At 43.1% G+C, this 20590-nt stretch overlaps 1 protein-coding gene across 3 annotated transcripts in view; it reads left to right on the forward strand.

Annotated features, from left to right (window-relative positions):
- Positions 1 to 20590, forward strand: part of nlgn2a (neuroligin 2a) — a 134213-nt gene that overhangs the window by 51846 nt on the left and 61777 nt on the right. For 2 of the 3 annotated variants that reach the window (XM_069159188.1, XM_069159189.1), the window contains one exon: positions 10306 to 10455. In XM_069159188.1, coding sequence (XP_069015289.1) covers positions 10306 to 10455 — 150 coding nt within the window. Of the gene's footprint in view, positions 1 to 717; positions 1439 to 10305; positions 10456 to 20590 lie in introns of those variants that run through there. The other variant, XM_069159190.1, reaches the window with a different exon arrangement.

The raw sequence follows: 20590 nt of genomic DNA on the forward strand, positions 1-20590 counted from the left end.
AATTTGAGTGGGATCAGATTTCCTTCTGCTTTGCGGTCGTTCTGTTGGAACGGCTGGAATCACTTTAACATACAAAAATACCTCATTTAAATAGAGTGATTTGCACCTGATATCCAAGACGCAATTACTTTTAGTAAATCACCCGCAAAACAGGTGCAAAATAAATGTGCAAAAAATAAAAACGCAATTTAATAGCCCTTATTTGAGATCTTGGTAAATCAGGCCCTTAGAGTTTTGTACTGAAAACGCGTGTGTAAAGGTAAATAAAGCTCTCAACTTGCTGGGAATAACATAGTGTGGCTGGATTTTGTGTGATCAGAACAAATAGTCATTATTGTTCATGGAAATTCAACTTTTCACTCAGTGAAAGTCAGGGAATTTAACATTTTCCTTTGGAAACCCTGTTTTTTAAGCAATAAGGATTTGGGCTACTTTTAATCCAAGAGGTAGAAGGAGCTTCTTCAGAAAATAAATTCTAGTAGCATTAAGTAGTATGAGGAAACAAAGGTTTTAAGCTACATGGGGTAAGGGTAGTTTTTAAGCAATAAGGAGTTGGGATAGTTTTTAATCTGTAAGAATCCAGAGTGTGTTTAAGCAAAAGGAGGATTCGTAATTCTTAAGCAAAAACGAAGGTCCAATAGTATTAAGCAATAATTCGGAGGATAGTCTTCGGAAGTTGGGGATAGTCTTTTTCTTGAAGTTGAAAGCAGTACAGAGTTAGGATGAATTTTAAGGCACATTTTGATTTGTGATTATTGCATTGATACTTATATGTGTGTGCTTTTATTCAAACAAGACTCTGTTATCTGAAGACGCACACAAACCTGCAGTCAAACACTCTTAAAAATTAGGAGTGTTTGTTCCCAGTCGAACGTAATGAATGAGGAGATAAAGAAGAGGAAAATGAAAGAGAAACAAGGAAAGAGAGGAGACGGGGGTCAAAGCGAGTCCAAAAGGCTTAAAGCTGGAAGAAAGGGATGTGGAAAATGGAAGAGAAGAGAGGCAGCAATGGGAAAACAAGGACAAAGCCTGTGTCTGTGTCGTCTTTGTCAGTGTGGCATTTTGGAGGACAGAAGGGCTGTGTGTGTGTGTGTGTGTGTGTGTGTGTGTGTGTGTGTGTGTGTGTGTGTGTGTGTGTGTGTGTGTGTGTGTGTGTGTGTGTGTATTTGCTTCCCCATCCACTCAATTTGTGGAATTGATCCGCCCCCTAATAGTGAGCAAAACAAAACAAAAAAATCAGCCTAAAAAGTCATCCTAATCCAACCACTGTTTATAACACAGACGGGAGAGAGATGAAATTTAACGGGAGAATAGTATAAACGGCTGAGAGATGAGGGAAAAGATAGAAGAAGACAAATGAAGAGAAACAAAGAGAGAATAAAGGAGGACTACTCGGTGCAAATGGAATAAAAACAAGAAGTTTGGGCTCCGTGCAGAGGTAGGAGAGAGGATACAAATAGACTCTCGCGGCCGGCTGTAGATTAAGACAGAGGGAGGAAGATGAAAAGAGAGGGGATATCACAGAGAAAATGGAGATCAGACGAGTGGTGGAGATGAGAGGCCGGCATTGCGGCTGCTGGAGGACGAGGAGGAAGGAGAAAGAATGGGAGATGGATTGAGCAACTGGAAGCTCGCTGGGGGTGAAGAGCGAGAGGCGGCGAGGCGGCATGAGTGGAGAGAGGAAGAAGAAAGAGCGATAGATGGATGGGGGGAGAAAATTAGAGAGGAGCACTTGAGTTTTTCTGAGATGTTATTGAGTCAAATAGGAGCGTGTTGTTGTAAGACAGGCCAGGGCGGCTATTCTCACTCCCAGCGGCCCTTCTCATCTTTTCTCTCTTGCTCGCTATGCTCCTTTTTTTACTTCGCCCACACTTAATCTGCTGAGGGGCAGGAGAAGCAGTGCCGTCTGATTTGGGGAAGGGAAAGTGGCTGCAGGAGGTGTAGAGCTTAAATACAAAGGAGGAAGAGGAGAAGATTCTCAGCGCATTGCTGTTTATTTGGTCGTTTTGTGGGATTTAATCAGGCTTTATGACATTGTAAATCTGTGGTAATTGTTTAAAAATGCTGCATAAGTACCACAGACACATGCAGTACCTTAGAGCAGAAGCTGTTTGCTTATTTTTGGGCTGTAGAGTTTGCTGTTGTGATCTTTGGAAGCATATTGAGCTGTGAGGTGGGTGTTTGCTTGCTGTCACAGGCAGTGATTTCGATGTAGACAGAGTACAAACAGTACAGCGGCTAGGATCATCCAAACTTCATGCCGGTCCCCACAGCCCCAGTGTTATAAACTCAGGCAGACAGAGAGAACAGAGGCACCACACTGTGTGTGTGTGTGTGTGTGTGTGTGTGTGTGTGTGTGTGTGTGTGTGTGTGTGTGTGTGTGTGTGTGTGTGCGCGTGCATTTATTGCTATCGTTGTGTGGACCAATTTTGGTTAAAAAAAAAACCTATTTTATGAGGACAAACACACTTTGTGAGTACATTAGGGCCGATCCTAACAACTTTAAAGTACAATTTGAGGGTTATAACTTCGTTTTAGGATTAAGGTTAGAATTAGGTTAAGGTAAGGGTCGAGGTTAGGCACTTAGTTGTGATGGTTAGGGTAAGGGGCTAGGGAATGCCTTATGTCAATGAGTCTCCTCACAAGTGAGACACAAGAGAGACACGTGTGTGTGTGTGTGTGTGTGTGTGTGTGTGTGTGTGTGTGCGTGTGCGTGTGCGTGTGTGTGCGTGTGGGGCGCATATCACTATATTCATAATGTCCCTTTAAAAACAACAGCAAAATACTGCAGCACTGACTGAAGACTCGTCTTTGCTGGCGAGTCGGGCAGCTGCTTCCATCTCCCCAAAGATAGCGATGCACCAACAATGTGCCTGACCACACCTCATTTTAAGACCATATTTGCTGTGAAACAATGTGGCCGCTGGGGGAGAAAATGACGACGCCGCTGCTCTAAATGAGCAAAGACATTAGCGTTGCACTTGGTGCCAAGCGTTAGACTGAGCCACTGAGAGTCTAATTGCCAAATAACCAGTGAACCAATGGAATAATGTTTGCAAGTTGGGTTTGAATTTCCACGACAACTTGAATACATCATGAAGAAGAGATTAAAGCAGGGCCTGATATCACCTGCATTTATAAATACGATATTAATGATAATTTGAGAAACATTTAATTCAATTCAAGTTTTAAAAGCAAGTTTCACACATATTTTCTTGCTGATTTTTTTTCTACATTGATGTTTGATGGAACAGTATGAAAGAAACATGTATCAATCTTTGAGTTCATACATGTTGTGAATCACATTCATCATTTTATTATTGCCACAAATGCCTTTAAACAAACACCTTCGTGAAATGTTCCTGCCTTCCTTAAAGAAGCTCATTCCAATGCAGGAGTCCCACTGGTTCTCACAAGCATTATAATACCAGTGCATAGACACACACACACACACACACACACACACACACACACACACACACACACACACACATGTACACACACACACACACACACACACACACATGTACACGCACACACACTCACACGTCCCAGATGCAATCAGTATGGCCTTTGCCTTGATCCATTGTGCTCTAACGATTAAGCCTCAGCTCTGCTCAGTGGTCAGCTCTGCTGCTGTGCATCTCATCACATCCCATTCATCACTGTACGTCTGTCTCCACCTCTAGCAGCCCTCTGTCACATTAGCCTGCCACTGACCTCCTATTGACCCACATACACACACATAGACACCAGATAGCCACACAGTTAAGTGACAGCACAGTTTGTACGTGTTTTTTTTCTTTTTCTGTTTTTTCCTGAAGGCAGTTCACTTCAGGTTGCTCACAGCTTACTCAAGGTTTGTCTCAACGCTCACGGCCCAGTTTGCAGCGAGATCTTTGGTGACGACTGGCTTTATTTTCACTTACAATCACTCACTGTACACCTTCAAACTGGCATTTACACAGATCTGTGAGTAACATTTGACAGATAATGTGAATGTAAAGAAGCACAGTGTATTTTCTGTGTGCTGAATGGTACTGCACATTTCAGTGGAAACTACGTCTGTAGATCTGAAGCATCACAAGTGGATATTTGTTTTTTTAATGCCTTTCCGTCGGAGTATGGAGAAGATAACATCTCCATGAACAGTTGGGATTTGGTTTGGGATTCTGGCAAAATAAGTATTTTCAATTTTCCAATAAATAAAAATCTTATTGAGGAAGATACATTGCATATTTAGAGCAAATCTACGTTCCAGAATATGTTTAGTCCAGTGAATTTATCTATTTCTCAAACAGCTTGACCTGCACGTGGAAGATACGCTTTCTGTAAGATGTCCAGTCCGTCATGACTGAAATTACAGGGCTCACAATGAAAGAAATGGATTCCTTCCATTACGTTGGTGCAACATTTTCAGCACCTCTCTGTTAATTGGAGCACTTTTACAAAGGGCCTCTGTGTATTTACACACAGATGACAGTTCATCATTTGCACTTAGCAATTTCCCAATTATTACAGTTTAGAGCTTAAGTGGGAAGGGTCAATATTTATCTCTATCTCATGCGCTTGTGCACACACACTCGCTGGCCTATCTGTATTAAAATAGTGAATTTTTCCTCCTTTTTCTAGGCCGAGCCCATGTGTAAGGAATGAAAATGCAAATTTGCAGAAGATACAGTGTTCTGTATGAAGCTCTATTCCCCCTTGAGTTCTCGTTTCACCTCAATGTGATTCAATATCTTTTTAATTATGGCTCTGTGTAAGGAGAGGCCCTTACACTCCCATCTCTCCACGCTCAGGTTAACATATGGGAAGATGATATCTCAGCAGGCTCCTGTGCTCTATGTGCTGTTCAAAAAGTAGTATATGCTTTTCCACACCTAGCCAGTCTGCTGTTGTAGCTCAGAGAGAGCTGGGGGAGGAAGGATGTGGTGGAGGTTAATCCCTGGTTTAGCCTCAGCTGTTATTTAAAAAAAATTAACAACTAAAATATTAATGTGGACTAAATCTAAGGCCCTCCATCTCTGTTATCCTTCTGAAGTTCAGCAGTGCCACTTAAGTGCATATCAGTCTTTGCTCGCCTTCTCCGCCGGAAGTGTCAGTGTTTACTGACAGCCGACATCAATTCCCATAAAATCAGCAGCCGACAGTGACGTGTGTGCAGTGCAGGAGACTGCACTCCATCCCCATGACTAATCAGTCAGTTGATAATGCCGTGGAAACGAGGGTGTCTCATCGGGAGACCAGAGGGCGGCGTCTCCGAGGGCAGCGTTGGGCGGTGTGCTAAACTGGAACACTCAACACAAGTTTAGGCCTAATCGTCTCATTGTCTCCGTTCTGCTTGAAAGGATCAGCAGCCATGCTAAGCTCCTCAGGGTACTAGCCCTCAGCTGCTCTCTGCCATCTTGCTTTGTCTCTGCTGTGGTTGTTTGTGTTTACTGAGCAGAGACTTTTTTTTTTTTTTTCCCCAGCGGCATTGTTTAGTTATTTGATTTAGCTCACCTTTTTGAATTTGGTTTTTAGTTAATCATTGTTTCTTCTTTAGTTAAAGTGCCTCTTATAATTCTGGGAAATCCTGATGAGCATTAATACACATCTGTATTTGTTCACAGTTTACCTGGACGTAGTAATAATAATAATCTATGATTATTATTAAATACTATCTTCGTAAAAGTAGTGGTAGAAGCTTGAAATCGAAAATGCAACCGTGATCCGGCCGACAGCCATTAGTACCAATTTGATGCAATCACAAGCAGTAATGCTGCCGCACCTGCTTGCGTCATTTAATCTTTGAGTATAATCATTTCAATCCCATGTGGTAACAACAGACTCCGCCACTGGCCACAAAAACTACTGTACACACGGGTAAATGTAAATACATGAAATGCTTATATCAGAAAATACATAAACGGTAGACAGAATTGAGGTTTGATGTAGATAAATTCTGGCCTGGTGTTACCACACCCAAATTCACTTCATGAATACATGAAGTCCAGCCATACTCCATTGGAGGTTGTTTCCAGTCATTTTATCCTAACTGGCGTAGACCTCAGGTTTGGTATCTATTGGAGCAGCCTTTAACCAATCAGCATTGACCGCCATGTGAGGTATGTTGGAAGCCGAAACCCAAGACCCTCCCCCAGTGTGAGCAGAGTGTTTGGTTAATAGGCTTTTCAGACGTCGACTTTGATTCCTCGATGTTTGCTGGCCTTGCTACAACCGTTGGTCTCACTTCATCGAGCTCTACTGCTGCTTCCATTGTTTGGAACTACACTTAGAAACAAACTCTTCAGCTTCAACGTCATCGCAATTGGCCGCCGCCACTGTTTGCTCATTGTTCCGGCCTCCGGAGTGGCTGAGCGAACCTTCATGTGAACACGGCTTACAAAGACGGTAATCACAGCAAAGACTGAAGCTGTGAGCAATACGTGGGCGGGGCAAAGTCAGTGAAATTCTTGAGTATTGTAAGTATGAGTATTTTCAGCAAAATGTGTTTAAAGAACAAGTAGTAAAGTGAAACTACTCAAGTTGCCAGTGTAATGGTTTTGTTGTTGGCTGGATGCCCACCTAAATAAAAAAGAAATGTTGTATGAGTGTAGATAAAATCATTTTTGAGAAGACAAGTGTTATATCAACAAATACGTGTATTCCACATTGACATAAATGTAACATTTCATAGGAGTTGGCAGTCTGTGAATCTTTTACGTGGCACTAGTCAGAACAACGGGAGTTAAATGTTCTAATTAAATATTAACATTACATAATTTGTCCGTAATATGGAACAAAGTGTATGAGTCAGCCCTTGCAGTGGTAGTGAGTTTGAGCTGTTCTTCAATGCTGCTCCCTTCAATTCCTTCAGTCAAACATGTAAACAGTAATCCAACACAGATCATTGGCTTCCCTGCATCTCACGAGTCAGCTCCTCCTTCTACAGCATCATCTCATGTCTGTATGAAAGTTGTTGCCATAACCAAGCAACGGATGTCCAGGATTTGTTGAGGCTTTTTTATAAACCCTGTCCCATTGTCCAGCTGCCTTCACGGTACAGGACACTGTTGTTATGCAGTGCCTGTTTTGTTTGTCTGCAGACACGTTGTAAACACAGTAACTCGCGAAAAACAAATGATGCAAATATTATACATACACCACAGGTTCTCCCAGCAGAGCTGATGAACTCATTCGTTATTTTTTGAAGCACCTTGCTGCATTGAAATTCCATGTTTTCAATCTGTAAATGACTGAACCATAGGTGGGGTTTTTCTAAGCCTTGGAAGGAGTTCATCTCACGTGGGGATCAAATGTGAAACCTGAGGCACGGAGTCCGACCAGCCGCCCATCTCTGGGCATCGCATGCTAAACTTAAGTTGTGGTAGAAACACAACAAAGCCAGAGGCGGAGAGAGAGAGAGAGAGAGAGCCTGAGACAGGACAAGAGGACAGAGAGATGGAGAGCTTGTAGCCCCCCGAGGGCCCTGGTCCTATCTGTCACTAAGCCACAACGATTCGCCCTGTAACTGATCCATGGACACAGAGTCTACAGGTCATCTGTGACAGCCTGCTCGGTGTGTGTGTGTGTGTGTGTGTGTGTGTGTGTGTGTGTGTGTGTGTGTGTGTGTGTGTGTGTGTGTGTGTGTGTGTGTGTGTGTGTGCGCCTCATGTTGGTGTGGGCGGGTACATCAGTGCATCTGCATTCTGTCTCCCAGTGGCTGTCAGTCTTCATCTCCTGTGGCAGAGTGCAGAGAGTTGTGTGTGTGTGTGTGTGTGTGTGTGTGTGTGTGTGTGTGTGTGTGTGTGTGTGTGTGTGTGTGTGTGTGTGTGTGTGTGTGTGTGTGTGTGTGTGTACATGGTCATTTGCTGCTAATGAAATGACATGCAGGTAGAGATGTGGCGAAGGGCACCACAGGGTTAGAGATGCGCAAGAGTAATATGTTGCCACGGCAACAGTCAATGAGACTGTGTCCATGAGAGAGTGTCTCATGTAAGGAGAGTGAGTGACTCCAAGGGAGAGGAGAGGAGAGGAGAGGAGAGGAGAGGAGAGGAGAGGAGAGGAGAGGAGAGGAGAGGAGAGGCGGGGCAGGGCGGAAACAAGTCAAAGTGAAGCAGTTGCCATAGCGACTCTCCTTTGCAGCTGCCTGTAAATTTCTCTCCCCCCTGTGTGAGTGTGTCTGCCTGACTCTTGGCTGTGTATGTGGACGTATGCGATATCCCGGCGTGTACCTGCGGTGTGTTTGGCTGTATCTTCAGTGTGAAACATGTAATGCATGTTTCATCAGGTATTTCACTCACTGTATTTATATATAAAAAGCAGCTTTCAAAGGGAGCCATCTCTCCTCCCTTCGATAACAGATGCCGTAGTGGTTATTTATGTGGTTGCTCTGCACTGCTGCTCTCTCATATCCCCCGGCCTACGCTGACACACACACACACACACACACACACACACACACACACACACACACACACACACACACACACACACACACACACACACACACAGAGACAGACAGACAGGAGCCAACAGGGGCTGTCACTGTGCCACAGTTCTAAGTCTTGTGTGCCATATGCTGTTGTGGGCTCCTGGCAGCATAGCGTCGTTGCTCGCAGTCAGCTGAGAGACCGGTTCAAAGGCCAACAAGGGCCCGACAGGGACCGTCCTGCATGCACACGCAGCGCTGCACGAGTGGGTGTCTGTTGAAAACCCATGACTGACACTGGATTGGATCGTTCCTTGCATGCGAGTGATGCCAGAATTTATTGTTATAGTTTCAATGAACGACAGTTCAGTTTAACTAAAACACCCTCAGCTACCTTCAAATGTCCATGTTTATCAGTTATTTAACAGAATCTTCTGTGAAGTGAAAATTTGTTGAAGTGGAAACGGTGTTTTCATTTTTTAAGCACATTCAAGAAAACATTAAAGCATTAGATGTATGTAAAAACAGCTGAAAAACTGCATTAATATCAAGAAAATTACAACTCATAATGGGTGATTCTCCGATCTTGTTAAAAGGAATTTGCTCAATAGTACAAATTTACACTGATTTTAAGAAAACTTTACAAGACTCTAAACCTAAATTGTATTTTCTGACAGTAGACCATGACATTTTTATGTGAAACGTTTCTGTTATCTTTCCATTTTTTACCTAAAGGCGGAGCCCACTAAGAATTTGTGCCAGTGCAAAATGATCCCAGAAAACTGTGTTTTCTTGAGATTCCCCACGGGGGAATTGACCCAGAAATAGGTTGATGTAGCTGTCCCTGCAGCTCCCAACGACTTGCAATTTGCATTTATGGGATTTCTAAGTTCCAAGGTGCAAAATAAAATGAGGAAATTATGGAAATTCGTTGCAGACAGGATATATTATTACGTGTTGATTGCGGGCAGAATGTTACTCTTCAGAGGGGAGAACGGACAACCGGTTGTCTCCTCACGTCGTATTCGTGCCTTTTTACCTTCTGTAAATTGTTGGTGGTGGCCACTTGCTTTCATGTGTTTACTGTGTCATCCCCGAGTGCCTTTTTACTCCTTGTTAAAACATCTCTTCTTCACAGCGGAGAGCTCTTTGGGGTGAACTTTGACACCAGCACTTTGAGCTCCCAGAGCAAGAGAGCTCTTGTGCTCATAGTTTGTTCATTCATACGTACAGTTTACTCTCAGTTTTAACTAATGTCTGCCCTCAATGTTCAGCTTTGATTTATTAAATAACATGAGCAGGTGGGATCAATTGCACTTGCTTGTTTCGCTGTTCTCAGTCAATCCGGGCCTCGGTGTGAACTACAGACTGTCATCGGCAGTGACAGACAGGTTAGCTCTAATCTGCAACAATAGCCAGTGATTTTCTTCAAGCGTTATTGCTTTAATCACCAGGAAACATTTGATTAGATTCTCGCCTCGTGTCTCTTGTTATTGCCTGTTGCTGGAATCGCTGCCTGAAATCTAAATTACCTCGAGCTCATTTTTAAGAGCTGACATCCAGCTGCAGGGAACAGCGCGGTTCTTCTACTCTCATATACAGCACTGTGTTTTCATCCTGCTGAGCAATTTGCTGTTTGTTCAATATATTATGGCCTAACACAATGTGTGATCAAAGAGAATATGAGAGGCGTAAATACAGTTATTGACTTCTTTTTTTTCTTTTATCCTCTCTGTTCCCTGCTTCCTCCGCTGTCTGTGTATGTGTGCGTGTGCGTGTACATATGTGTGTGTGTGTGTGTGTGTGTGTGTGTGTGTGTGCGTGTGCGTGTGCGTGTGTGTGTGCGTGTGTGCGTGTGTGTGTGTGTGCGTGTGCGCGTGTGTCTGTAGATATTCGTGACCGCAGGAAGAAGCCCGTGATGCTGTTTATTCACGGAGGCTCCTACATGGAAGGCACCGGAAATATGTTCGATGCCAGCGTCCTCGCCGCCTATGGCAACGTCATCGTGGTGACCATGAACTACCGCCTCGGTGTGCTCGGTGAGTGACCCGGCTACAGTAATACACTTATAGACACGCACATTATCTTGTTGGCACGCTGCCATCCCACCAAACAGAAAACAGTCATTTTTGCACGCATGCAAGCCAATTTCTTCCTCTTCTATCTGAATTGATTAAGTTGATGATGGATGACATTAATGGAACTCATCAATCGAATGACAACCAGCGCAGGCGTTGATCATGAGAACTCACTTTCTTATGGATTTTCTTTTGTCGATTGTTCCCGCCTAAACGCTCTGATTGTGTAATTGTTTTGTTTTCTTTGAATGCCACGGTTGTGTACGAACCCCTTGCACTGCAACCACACCACCGGAAAGAAAAGCGCTGCCCGATTTTTACACACACAAAGCAGCAGTCAGTCTTGAATAAGGCTTAATAGGAACATCTGTTTCTGTCTGTAATTACGCTGTGCGATGCTGCACTTTTGAAAGCTCTGATCTGGTTTTGTTTTTTGCTGATATATCCCTCAGTTTTTCTGTTATCTTTTCTGACTGTTGTCAAAAACAATAAGAAAAATTCAGATAAATGGCCATAGATCGAACATAATGTAAAACAAAGGCAACAAATATGAATTTTACTTTTACACAACCTCATAGTTTGAATATCTACATCTTAGTAGGTGTCTTGAGTCCTCTCACATCTTGTCAAGTAACGGCATGATCATTCAGGTCACAGCATTTACTTGATGTAAGCAGTGACAGTTTTGCATGATCTATGTCTTTTTTTTATGTCTCAATATTTGTATATGATAAAAAAAAAAGCCAAATATTCACAACCTCACACTTTACAGAGATATTGATCTCTTCACCATGTGACAGCCATGCTGTTATGAGTCCTGTATTTGGCAGTAACATTCATATAAAGCCCTTTCAGAGTGAGGATGCAAGGACAGGAACAAGCATGCAAATCAGATTCAGATCTGGCATTTTTACTGACAGAAATGCGCCTCACAATTCTTCATTTTAACAGCATGCCCTCGCGCAGCGTCTCCCACCTCGAGATGCCTATTTCGCAGCCGTATAATTCACTCCACAAAGAGCAAGGGGTTGTAAAAAAGGAAAATGCCTTTACAGAGTGTTTTGGTAGGGGAAGGCTTGGTGATGATGCACTTTTGAGCTGTTGCTACCAAACGCAGCACGGTGAAAGTCAGGGATTTGAAAAGCGGTTAAGGTGGCTTTACAGGCCGAGCAGAGCGCGCTGTAACCCGTCTGCTCGGGTCGCTGGGAGATCTGCTACAGTCAGGTCCGACAAAAAAAGTAAAGTGTCGTCAGCTCTCCGGCTCGTCATCCCTTTTCTGGAAATACACTTGACTTCTCCTCTTTGTTACTCACCGCACTCTGTCTCGCTCCACTGAGACCAAGTAATTTAGCTTGGAGAGGAGGAACATGCCTCTAAGGAGGCAAGTGCTAACTAAAGGAAACTAAGTGCATTAGATATTTCATTAGGCGACGAGAGAGTGGGCTCCTGGAAGCTGTTTCAGAATGCCTGCCTGCCTTTGATTTGTTTTGTTTCTCTCTTAACGGACATGACTGTGTGTTGTTTTTCGGAGCACTTACGCAGCCTTTACAATGGTGATAGATTTTCATTTGCACGTAATTACCTAAAGTGTTTGCTTTTTAATGCATCTTTCTTGAGTTCATCAGCAGTTTTGCTCAAGTGGATAACAAAGTGCAATCTAAAATGTGACGATTGTCAGAGATCCATGAAGCAGGAAACCAATGAGTGACCAGACTCGTGTTTTGATTTCTCACTCGTATCTGTCAAATTAACAATACTGCCACCAAATTAATTGTCAGGGAACACTGCAATATTTCTGACAGGAAAACCATTTTGAACACAGCTGAACCTTTCAGAAATTTGGAATAGAATCAGCTGCCTTCCTGCTTAATCTATTTGAAGTATGATTAAGTATGAGGTGTGATTGTATTACCAGAAATAAAGTGGTTACAACAACATGGATGAACTGCTGGCTTGTTCACCTTTTGGATCACTTCTGAAACTTGCCCTGAAACTTTGTTGTAGTATTGGTGCTGAGTTCCCAAATGCTTACTTTTGTTCGTACACCCCCTAAGTTATGGAATACCTTTTTTTTGTTTTGTTTTTTGTTCTCATATAATTTAGACAAATGACTGAATATACTGTGTGTGAGTTTGTGTGGTTAAGACTCTAATCCTTTTGTGACAGCTGCTAATTGCCACAAAATGGCTTTATAAGGCTGAGGCTGTGTTCCAAATAGCGTACTTCACTTAGTACACTAACTTATAATCCTCTTACATGTTCGCACTCTTACTTGTGTGGCGCATGTATTTCAACAGGGACACTGCTCTTCTGCGCTTACCAGAAATAACTCAATTTGCATTTGAATGCATCACCTGCCGACATATCTGCCGGCTGTTATTATTTTACCCAGAAATTACTTCTTTTTTTTGTGTCCTCTGTTTAACTCGCACAATACGGCTTCTATCAAGCAACAGTATGATGCTTCTTAGTGAACATAAACACATTGTGCGGTTGTTCCGCAACAGCTTCCTCAGAAACCACAGTTTGAAAAAAATGCTGACTTTGAGGGTGGAAAGTGTCCAGCGTTTCATCCTCAAATGGTGGACCATTTTTGTACAACATGCGGCTATTTAAAGTGCACAGCGTGTTTTCGTACTTAAAGTGTGAACACGCTAATGCACTCAAATTAGTGAGAGTTAGTACGTAAGTAGTATGACGTTCATCTTTACACAGCCGTTTTATGCCAGCTTGAGCCTCGCAGGTTGAGTTTTAGATGGATAAAAGTTATACAGTACAAAAGACATCTAGATAAGTGGATTACAAACACGAGAAGTTTTCAAAGACAATAAAATGAAACAGAAGTATCATCAGCTACTCCGAGCTGTTTACTGAATTTGAAAAGAGAAAACAGTAAAGTATCAAAATCCCCCTGATTTCTGTATAAGTTGTTGTTGTGTGCCACTTGGTTGTGCAGTAGGAAGGACTTATCTCTTGTGAATTTGTGAATTTACTCCCAGTACCTTCACACTACATCATCCTCTCTTCAGTACTCTGGCAGCATGTCTGCATTGTCTTCTTTCAGCATGCTATCTGTGACACTCTCATCACATTCTCTGAGTCAAGGAGAAAGCAAATTGAGAGGGAGACTTTGTCATTTGTATGCAAAGACACAGCCGCAGCTATCTTCCAAATATGAGAGCCATCCAGAGCAATTTGGCCATGATTGGGAGAAATGTGAGTAATCTTTCGCCCCGTGCGTCCTGTATGATGGATGGCACTTTTTTCCTTTGACAGAGAGACACCAGAGCAGAGCCAGTGTAGGAGTCGGGAATGTGCCTTTGTGTGTGTTCAGAGGTGGTGTGCATAGAGCACGTGTAGCCACGTGCATTCATGCATATCAATGTCTGCTCTGTGGATACACTGCATGATGTTTCCTGCTGTGTTTGCATTCTTGCTTCAGCAACCCAACATGCTGATTTGGAAGGGCAATGCAGGAATTATTGATACAGAAGCTCGATGTGGTCATGTGAAATGGGAGCTCGATGCAAGAGTGTGCTTCTGTGTGTGTGTGTGTGTGTGTGTGTGTGTGTGTGTGCACGCACAGAAACCTTTGCATGAGATTATCTTCAATATGAAGTGTCAGACCCCTGCGGTGCATACTGGATGCTCGGACTGTGTTTATGCGTTGACTGATGTGGTCTTTTGCTGCCTCTGTCAGCAGTGCGAGGGGTTTCATTTTGTGGTCTTGCTTTACTAAGCCTACCACAAATTACTTGGAGGGTTGCAAAGTTTTCCATCGCTGTATGCTTCCAGGGTATTTAATTACCCTGATCATATAAATGATTACAGCTGGAGTCGAGTTAATGCGAATGCGCGGCTGCTAATTAAGACTTAAAGATTTTTAAAACAGGCTTTGCATATACTCTAACTGGAGAGCAATAGATTGCAAAAGAAATTATAATTTCTCTGCTGCTTGATTTGAAATCTGGTGGCAAGACTAACAAACATTTTTCAGGAACTCCTCCCATAAGAAGGAAGGCCATATGTACACAGATAGTTTCTCTCATAGTGAGTATTTTTTTTATATAGATCTATGTATATAAGATTGTTTCAAAGCAAATGACAATGTTCATGTGTTCATTGTAATTAAGGGAACATGTCACATGGCATATTCCATCACCAGTAGGTCTCACAGTTCGTCTACTTATCTCAGAACAACAACAACAACAATAAAACAACCTCCCCACAGATAAGGACCTCATCGTATTTATTCCCAGACCAGGTTTCCAGACTTGGGTCACTGCAGGGGACTGGTTGTCCCTCGCTCTAGATTAAAAACAAAATATGGTTGTGCCGACACTGTGGAACACTCTTCTTATAGATATGATCTCTGTTGACACTTTTAAGAAGCAGGTGGAGAATCATTCATTCAAACTGGCCTTTGCCTTGCCTCATGCTTTCTTGTATTGGTCATTTTTGTGTCCATTTAAGTTTGTTTTTTTAATTATTTCTGTATTTTACCGTCTGATTCCGAATATTTTCTGTTTTTATACAGTTTCATTCTTGTAAAGCACTTTTGATGCTTGTTCTTGTTCAATACTTTTGAAAAAACGTATGTTCAATGATAGCGGGGTTATAAAGGTTCCAACTGGATGAAGCTTCTCTGGTATTGAGAATCTTTTCTGTTAAAGTGTTCTTGAGCTCTTGAGCAGAAATGACCCTGACTTCTGACACGAAGAGAAACATATTTCTATATGGAAATTTGAAAGAACATACAAAGTGGTCTGACTCTCCACCTCATACTTCTTCCATTAGCATACTTACATAGAAGTCCCTGAACAGCCTCAGTTTATCTTTATCCCAGACTTCAGCTCCCCTTTTTTTCTGGCTTTGCTACTTCTGCTGCCTCCTAAGATGGGCTTTCCCCTCGTGGCAAGTTGGCCATCAATCCATCCATTTTAAACCCTTCACAGCATCTCATTTAGGGAGTTACAATCCCAGTCAGGACGGCAGAGTCACTTTGAATCCTGTGCTGAGAACACCCTGCAGAACTATTTCTTGAGACAGGAAATTGTCTTCATAATAATTTAAGAATTCCCAACTTAGCTTCTTTTCTTAGTTTTCAAAAATAGTAATTTAGGAATAAAAGCATTGTTGGAACTTTAGATTTGCACGTAACATGTAAGCTATATGAATAAATTGTCTGCTAATCCTTCTGTCCTCTAGGCTCTATGTTTGTGTGTGTGTGTGTGTGTGTGTGTGTGTGTGTGTGTGTGTGTGCACGATATAACTTACACAGTGAGCATTTAGGAAAACAAAAAGGAATCAAGCACATGCAGATGGGACTGGCATTAATAGAGGTTAGGGAAGATTCATCTCAATCTCTTTTTTTTTTTTTTCCCGTCTGGTTCATTGAGGGAAGTGATCTTTTCCTTTTCCTCCGACACCCTTATTTAACAGCTGCCTCTCCAGCGCTACGCTAATGCTAACCACCGTGGAATCATTCACAGCAGAACACGCCTGACTCCATCCATATGCTAATATGGAAATGTACCTGTCTGCAGCCAGACAGGCGAGTTTGGCAGTGGTGGAGGAGGAGGAGGAGGAGGAGGAGGAGAAGGAGGGGGAAGAGGAGGAGGAGGAGAAAGAGAAGGAGGAGGTGGCAGGCAGTCTCCAGCGACGGTCTCAGCAGGGAATTGAGTGGAGTTAAATATGTAATGAAAAGCTTCACCAGGCCACCGAGCACTTGACCTTGCCTTGGCTGCCTTAGCGACAGGCGTGCTTTACAGTACATACGTCACCTCCACCCCAATGAGCTTTTTATATCCCTCCACTGCTAGTGCATGAGTCAGGGAGTACAAGAGCAGGAGAGAGATGAAAGTGAGACTCCGAATTCATTCAGACATTAACAATGATGATGAGAGCAGAGAGGTGGAACAGCGCGGTACAAAGCTCCGAGCAATTTTTGGTTGCTGCAACACTTGCGTCGACATACTGTACACAGCCAGAGCAGTGTGTGTGTGTGTGTGTGTGTGTGTGTGTGTGTGTGTGTGTGTGTGTGTGTGTGTGTGTGTGTGTGTGTGTGTGTGTGTGTTTGAGAGAGCACGCTGCGTCCGGAGTACACACACACACACACACACACACACACACTACATAGGGTGAGAGATTTTGAGAGATGAGAGAAGTGACAGTGGGAGAGAGATGAGAGAGAGGGCAGAGAGCAGGAGGAGGGAAGAGAAGAGAGAGGCTCCATTTGCCTGGGATGCTAAAAATAAAACTTGCAGAGCCGCTTTTGAGTGTGCGCTGGAGCAGACATTCATCAAGAGCACAATTATATGTGCGCCGCACTTCTGTGTGTGCGCATGCACGCAGCAGAGATGGCATCTCCTGCAATATGAAGACTCAAGTCTACACACACACACACACACACACACACACACACACACAGGCTGAACTGTTACTATTCAATTTATATTCAGGAAATGTGGATGTGAAAAATGCCTGCTCACGGCCTCTGCGGGGGGTCTTTAGTGTGTGTGTTCGTTTGCCATCCCATGAGCGGACATCAGAGTGAAACATGACCTGACAGGACCAGAGACGATATTAAGACACACACACACACACACACACACACACACACACACACACACACACACACACACACACACACAGGCTGAACACCTCTACCGAACACACACACACACACACACACACACACACACACACACACACTGGCACTATTCTCAGTCTCCATAGCAACCCCCGACAGAATTGATGAGCAAAGTCGTATTGACTCTGAGAGGGGAGAGGAAGGGGGACTGTGCTGTCTTTTGTGTGTGTGTGTGTGTGTGTGTGTGTGTGTGTGTGTGTGTGTGTGTGTGTGTGTGTGTGTGTGTGTGTGGGTGGTATAGAGTCTGACTTTGAGAATGAGGACGGGCTGGTCGACTATTTTCTGAGAGGGGATTAGCACGTCAGCTGGCCTGCATCTCTTCCACACACACACATACACACACACACACACACACACACACACACACACACACTTTCCAATGGGCAGGTGAAAGCCACACATACGCCTTCCTGCACCGACACACGCATTAACACAGTCCCAGACATGTTTTCAGACTTCTCTTTATCGTTAAACGTTGTTTCTCCTCTGTGTCCGCAGACTTCTTCCTTCCTTCCTTCCTTCCTTCCTTCCTTCCTTCCTTCCTTCCTTCCTTCCTTCCTTCCATCCATCCATCCATCCATCTATCCTTCCTTCCTTCTTTCCTTCCTTCTTTCCTTTCGTATCTCCTCCTCTATTGTCCTTCACTTCTGTCTCTTCTCACACTGTCTTATTTGTCCTCTCCTGCTATAGATTCACCCTTAAAGAACATGTTGAGTGCAACACTGCCATCTGTATCAATCTCATTCCTGCTTGTTGTGGAGTTTCTTTATGGCCGAAGTGAAATAGAGGTTTAACTTTTACCTCCCACCCTTTCATCTGTGGGACAGAACTGTGGTGGTTTTCAAATAGAAGTCCTTCAAATATATCGGAGCAATTTGGCCATCTGAATCCTTAAAAGCCTTTCGTCCATATTCACTTGAAAAATGTAATTATCAAAAATAGTCCCTGGAAAGCACAATAAATGATTTGTTCTGTTATTTTTCAATGTCCACATTGTTCACAAAAAAAGATAGTCATAAAATTAATTTTGCTTCACTTAGCTCCGCCTCTGTGTCTGTATCTATACTCTCCTCCTGTTTACTCACTCCATTGAGTCTTCATCTTTTTCTTACTACTACTACTCTTTCCTATCCACTTGTTCGTGTCCTTCTCATCCTCTCCTTCCTTTAGTCTTCTCCCCCCCTCCCTCCCTCCTCCTTCCTCCGTGATTTGCTGTGGGCACCCTTTTAAAAACTGAGTTATGGGGCAGATTATGCTGATGTATGTTTCACATGTCAAACAATCAGCTTTGTAAGTGAGAAACCATGGTCTGGTAATAGCTGGGGATGGATCATCATTATAGAGGGATGACAGCCATTTGAATCATGGCGCCGTGCTGCGGGGCTGACTCTGGGACTCAGTTCTCCCGCGGGGACGGCACAGTTGTTTGGGGACCCAAACTAGCATCCCCAACGCGTCTGTACGTTCAGATTGACACTCATAAAGACAGGCTGTTAGTGAGTGTAAACAGCAGAGCAGCCAGCATTAGTGTGTGGAATCTGCTGCGATGCTGTGCGATGTTTGTGTCAGCCTCCGAGCTCTCTTTGCATGCTGCCAACACAGAGATGGAATAATTAACATATGGCATTAGGATCCTATGCTGCTGTGTATTTAATGTTCCACTGCACACTGCGTGCGTGTTTGTTCCTCTCAACGTTCACTCAAACAGAAGTGTGTGCTTTGGTTGCTGTGTATCCCTAAATGGAAGCACAACATTACAGATGAGTCAACCATTGAAAATGTTACAATATTAAATAGACTTTTTTTTTGCAGTGTTTTAAAAGCTGTCCTTCCTGGTGCTTCTTTAACTGTGTTGATGGATTCCCCAAACGGTTCTCAATAATCCTGAGAGAAGGGGTGTGAAGTTGCTGCTGTCACCTGTTAGTTATGTGATAGAAGGAAGGCAGCAATAAGCAAGGTGTTTTTTTTTTTTTTTAAATTGAGTAATTTGAGATGTTTTTCCTGCCTCTCCCCCAGAGCTGCATGATTAACAATATTAAAATCTCGATCTCGAATTATACCACTTTGGGATCTCCGTTTAAAGGACAAAGTTTCTGCTGCATTTGCCTCAAAGCAACACTCCTTTCCTCCTTCAACAAATGACTTCGTGGCGTTACCATAGGGCACACCGAAGCGTGGCTCTGACACTTTTTTTTTCTCAAAGTGAAGAAATAAAATTGTCAAAGTTTTCTTGTTTTGGCAGAAATTAATTTAAATGTTTTAAGTGCTTGAAGATCCAATTATCTCCAATGCGTATGTGACGCAAAAGAGCCAATAAAATAAACTGTAATGGTCAAAGCGACCAAATTGAATTTAAGGTGTACTGATTGATTCACGATGTCAATTCAAAGCCGTGTTTGGATCCGCGACCTTTTCCCCTGTTTAATTTACTGCATTATGCGTTAATACAACCTCAACACTGTTTTAAATTAAAAGCCCTCTGGCATTTCAGTAGACAGAAACCCTTTGTTTCGTTACAAGGCTTTTATTGTGAAACATGTGCAGGAACCAAGATGATATGATTGACTTTATTAAAATAAAGTGATGGAAATATACATGACTTACTATTGTATGTTAACTTGCCTCAGTAGAAACAGTGGCAACACAACCTCAGAAAAAAATGTAATGTCACAGGTGCGCTCTGTTACCTCAACAAATAGGACTGCACCCCTGGGCGTTGCGCCACATCATGCAAGGCAGCAGAAACTGGCAGCAAGGAAAATAAACCTCAGTGAGGGACACCGGTGAAAAGAACAGAAAAATACTCATTCAAAGGTTGTTTAAGTAAGAAAAAATGAGAGACTGAAGTTGATGGTTTTTATGGTCAGTGTTTTATTCATAAAGCTGCTGCATTTATGATTAAAACAAGAACATTCTGTCATCTAAAGTTGAAGATCTGGTCGTCTGTCAGGTTCCGCGATAGTGTTTGTTGTGTTGCCTGCTCTAGCAGGTAACTAAAAACATTGATATTGAAAAAAAACACAATGGGAAAGAATCCTGCTCACAGTTAAGCAAGAAAATGGTGATTTTCATGTCATCCAGAATTGTGCAGCCCTACTCTCTCCCAACTATTTACAGGTTGTATGACTTCACCTGTGTGCCTGTCGTGTATTTCAATGCATGTCTTTCAGTCACTATTTATCGCCCAATGTGGTGTTGAGCCTGTGGTCCACTGATGAAATCATGCTGCATTTCTTAGAAACAGAATAGAGGGCTTGGCTGCTTTATCTGCTGCTGTCTGTGTCGAGGGCACAGAGGTGGGAGGGTGCTGTTTTTACTTTAAGTGTTGCCGGCAGTTGAGACAATTAAGCAGGGGAGACGCTCCAGAGCTCAGAGGGGAGGGACGCCTCCGTTAGATAGCGAGGGACCAGGAACTAGCTGGTGCCCTGACCTGCATCCTGGAGG

Source organism: Embiotoca jacksoni, unplaced genomic scaffold, assembly GCF_022577435.1.
Source record: "Embiotoca jacksoni isolate LCO1_2020_lvr unplaced genomic scaffold, fEmbJac1.0.p SCAF_24, whole genome shotgun sequence".
NCBI lineage: Eukaryota > Metazoa > Chordata > Actinopteri > Embiotocidae > Embiotoca > Embiotoca jacksoni.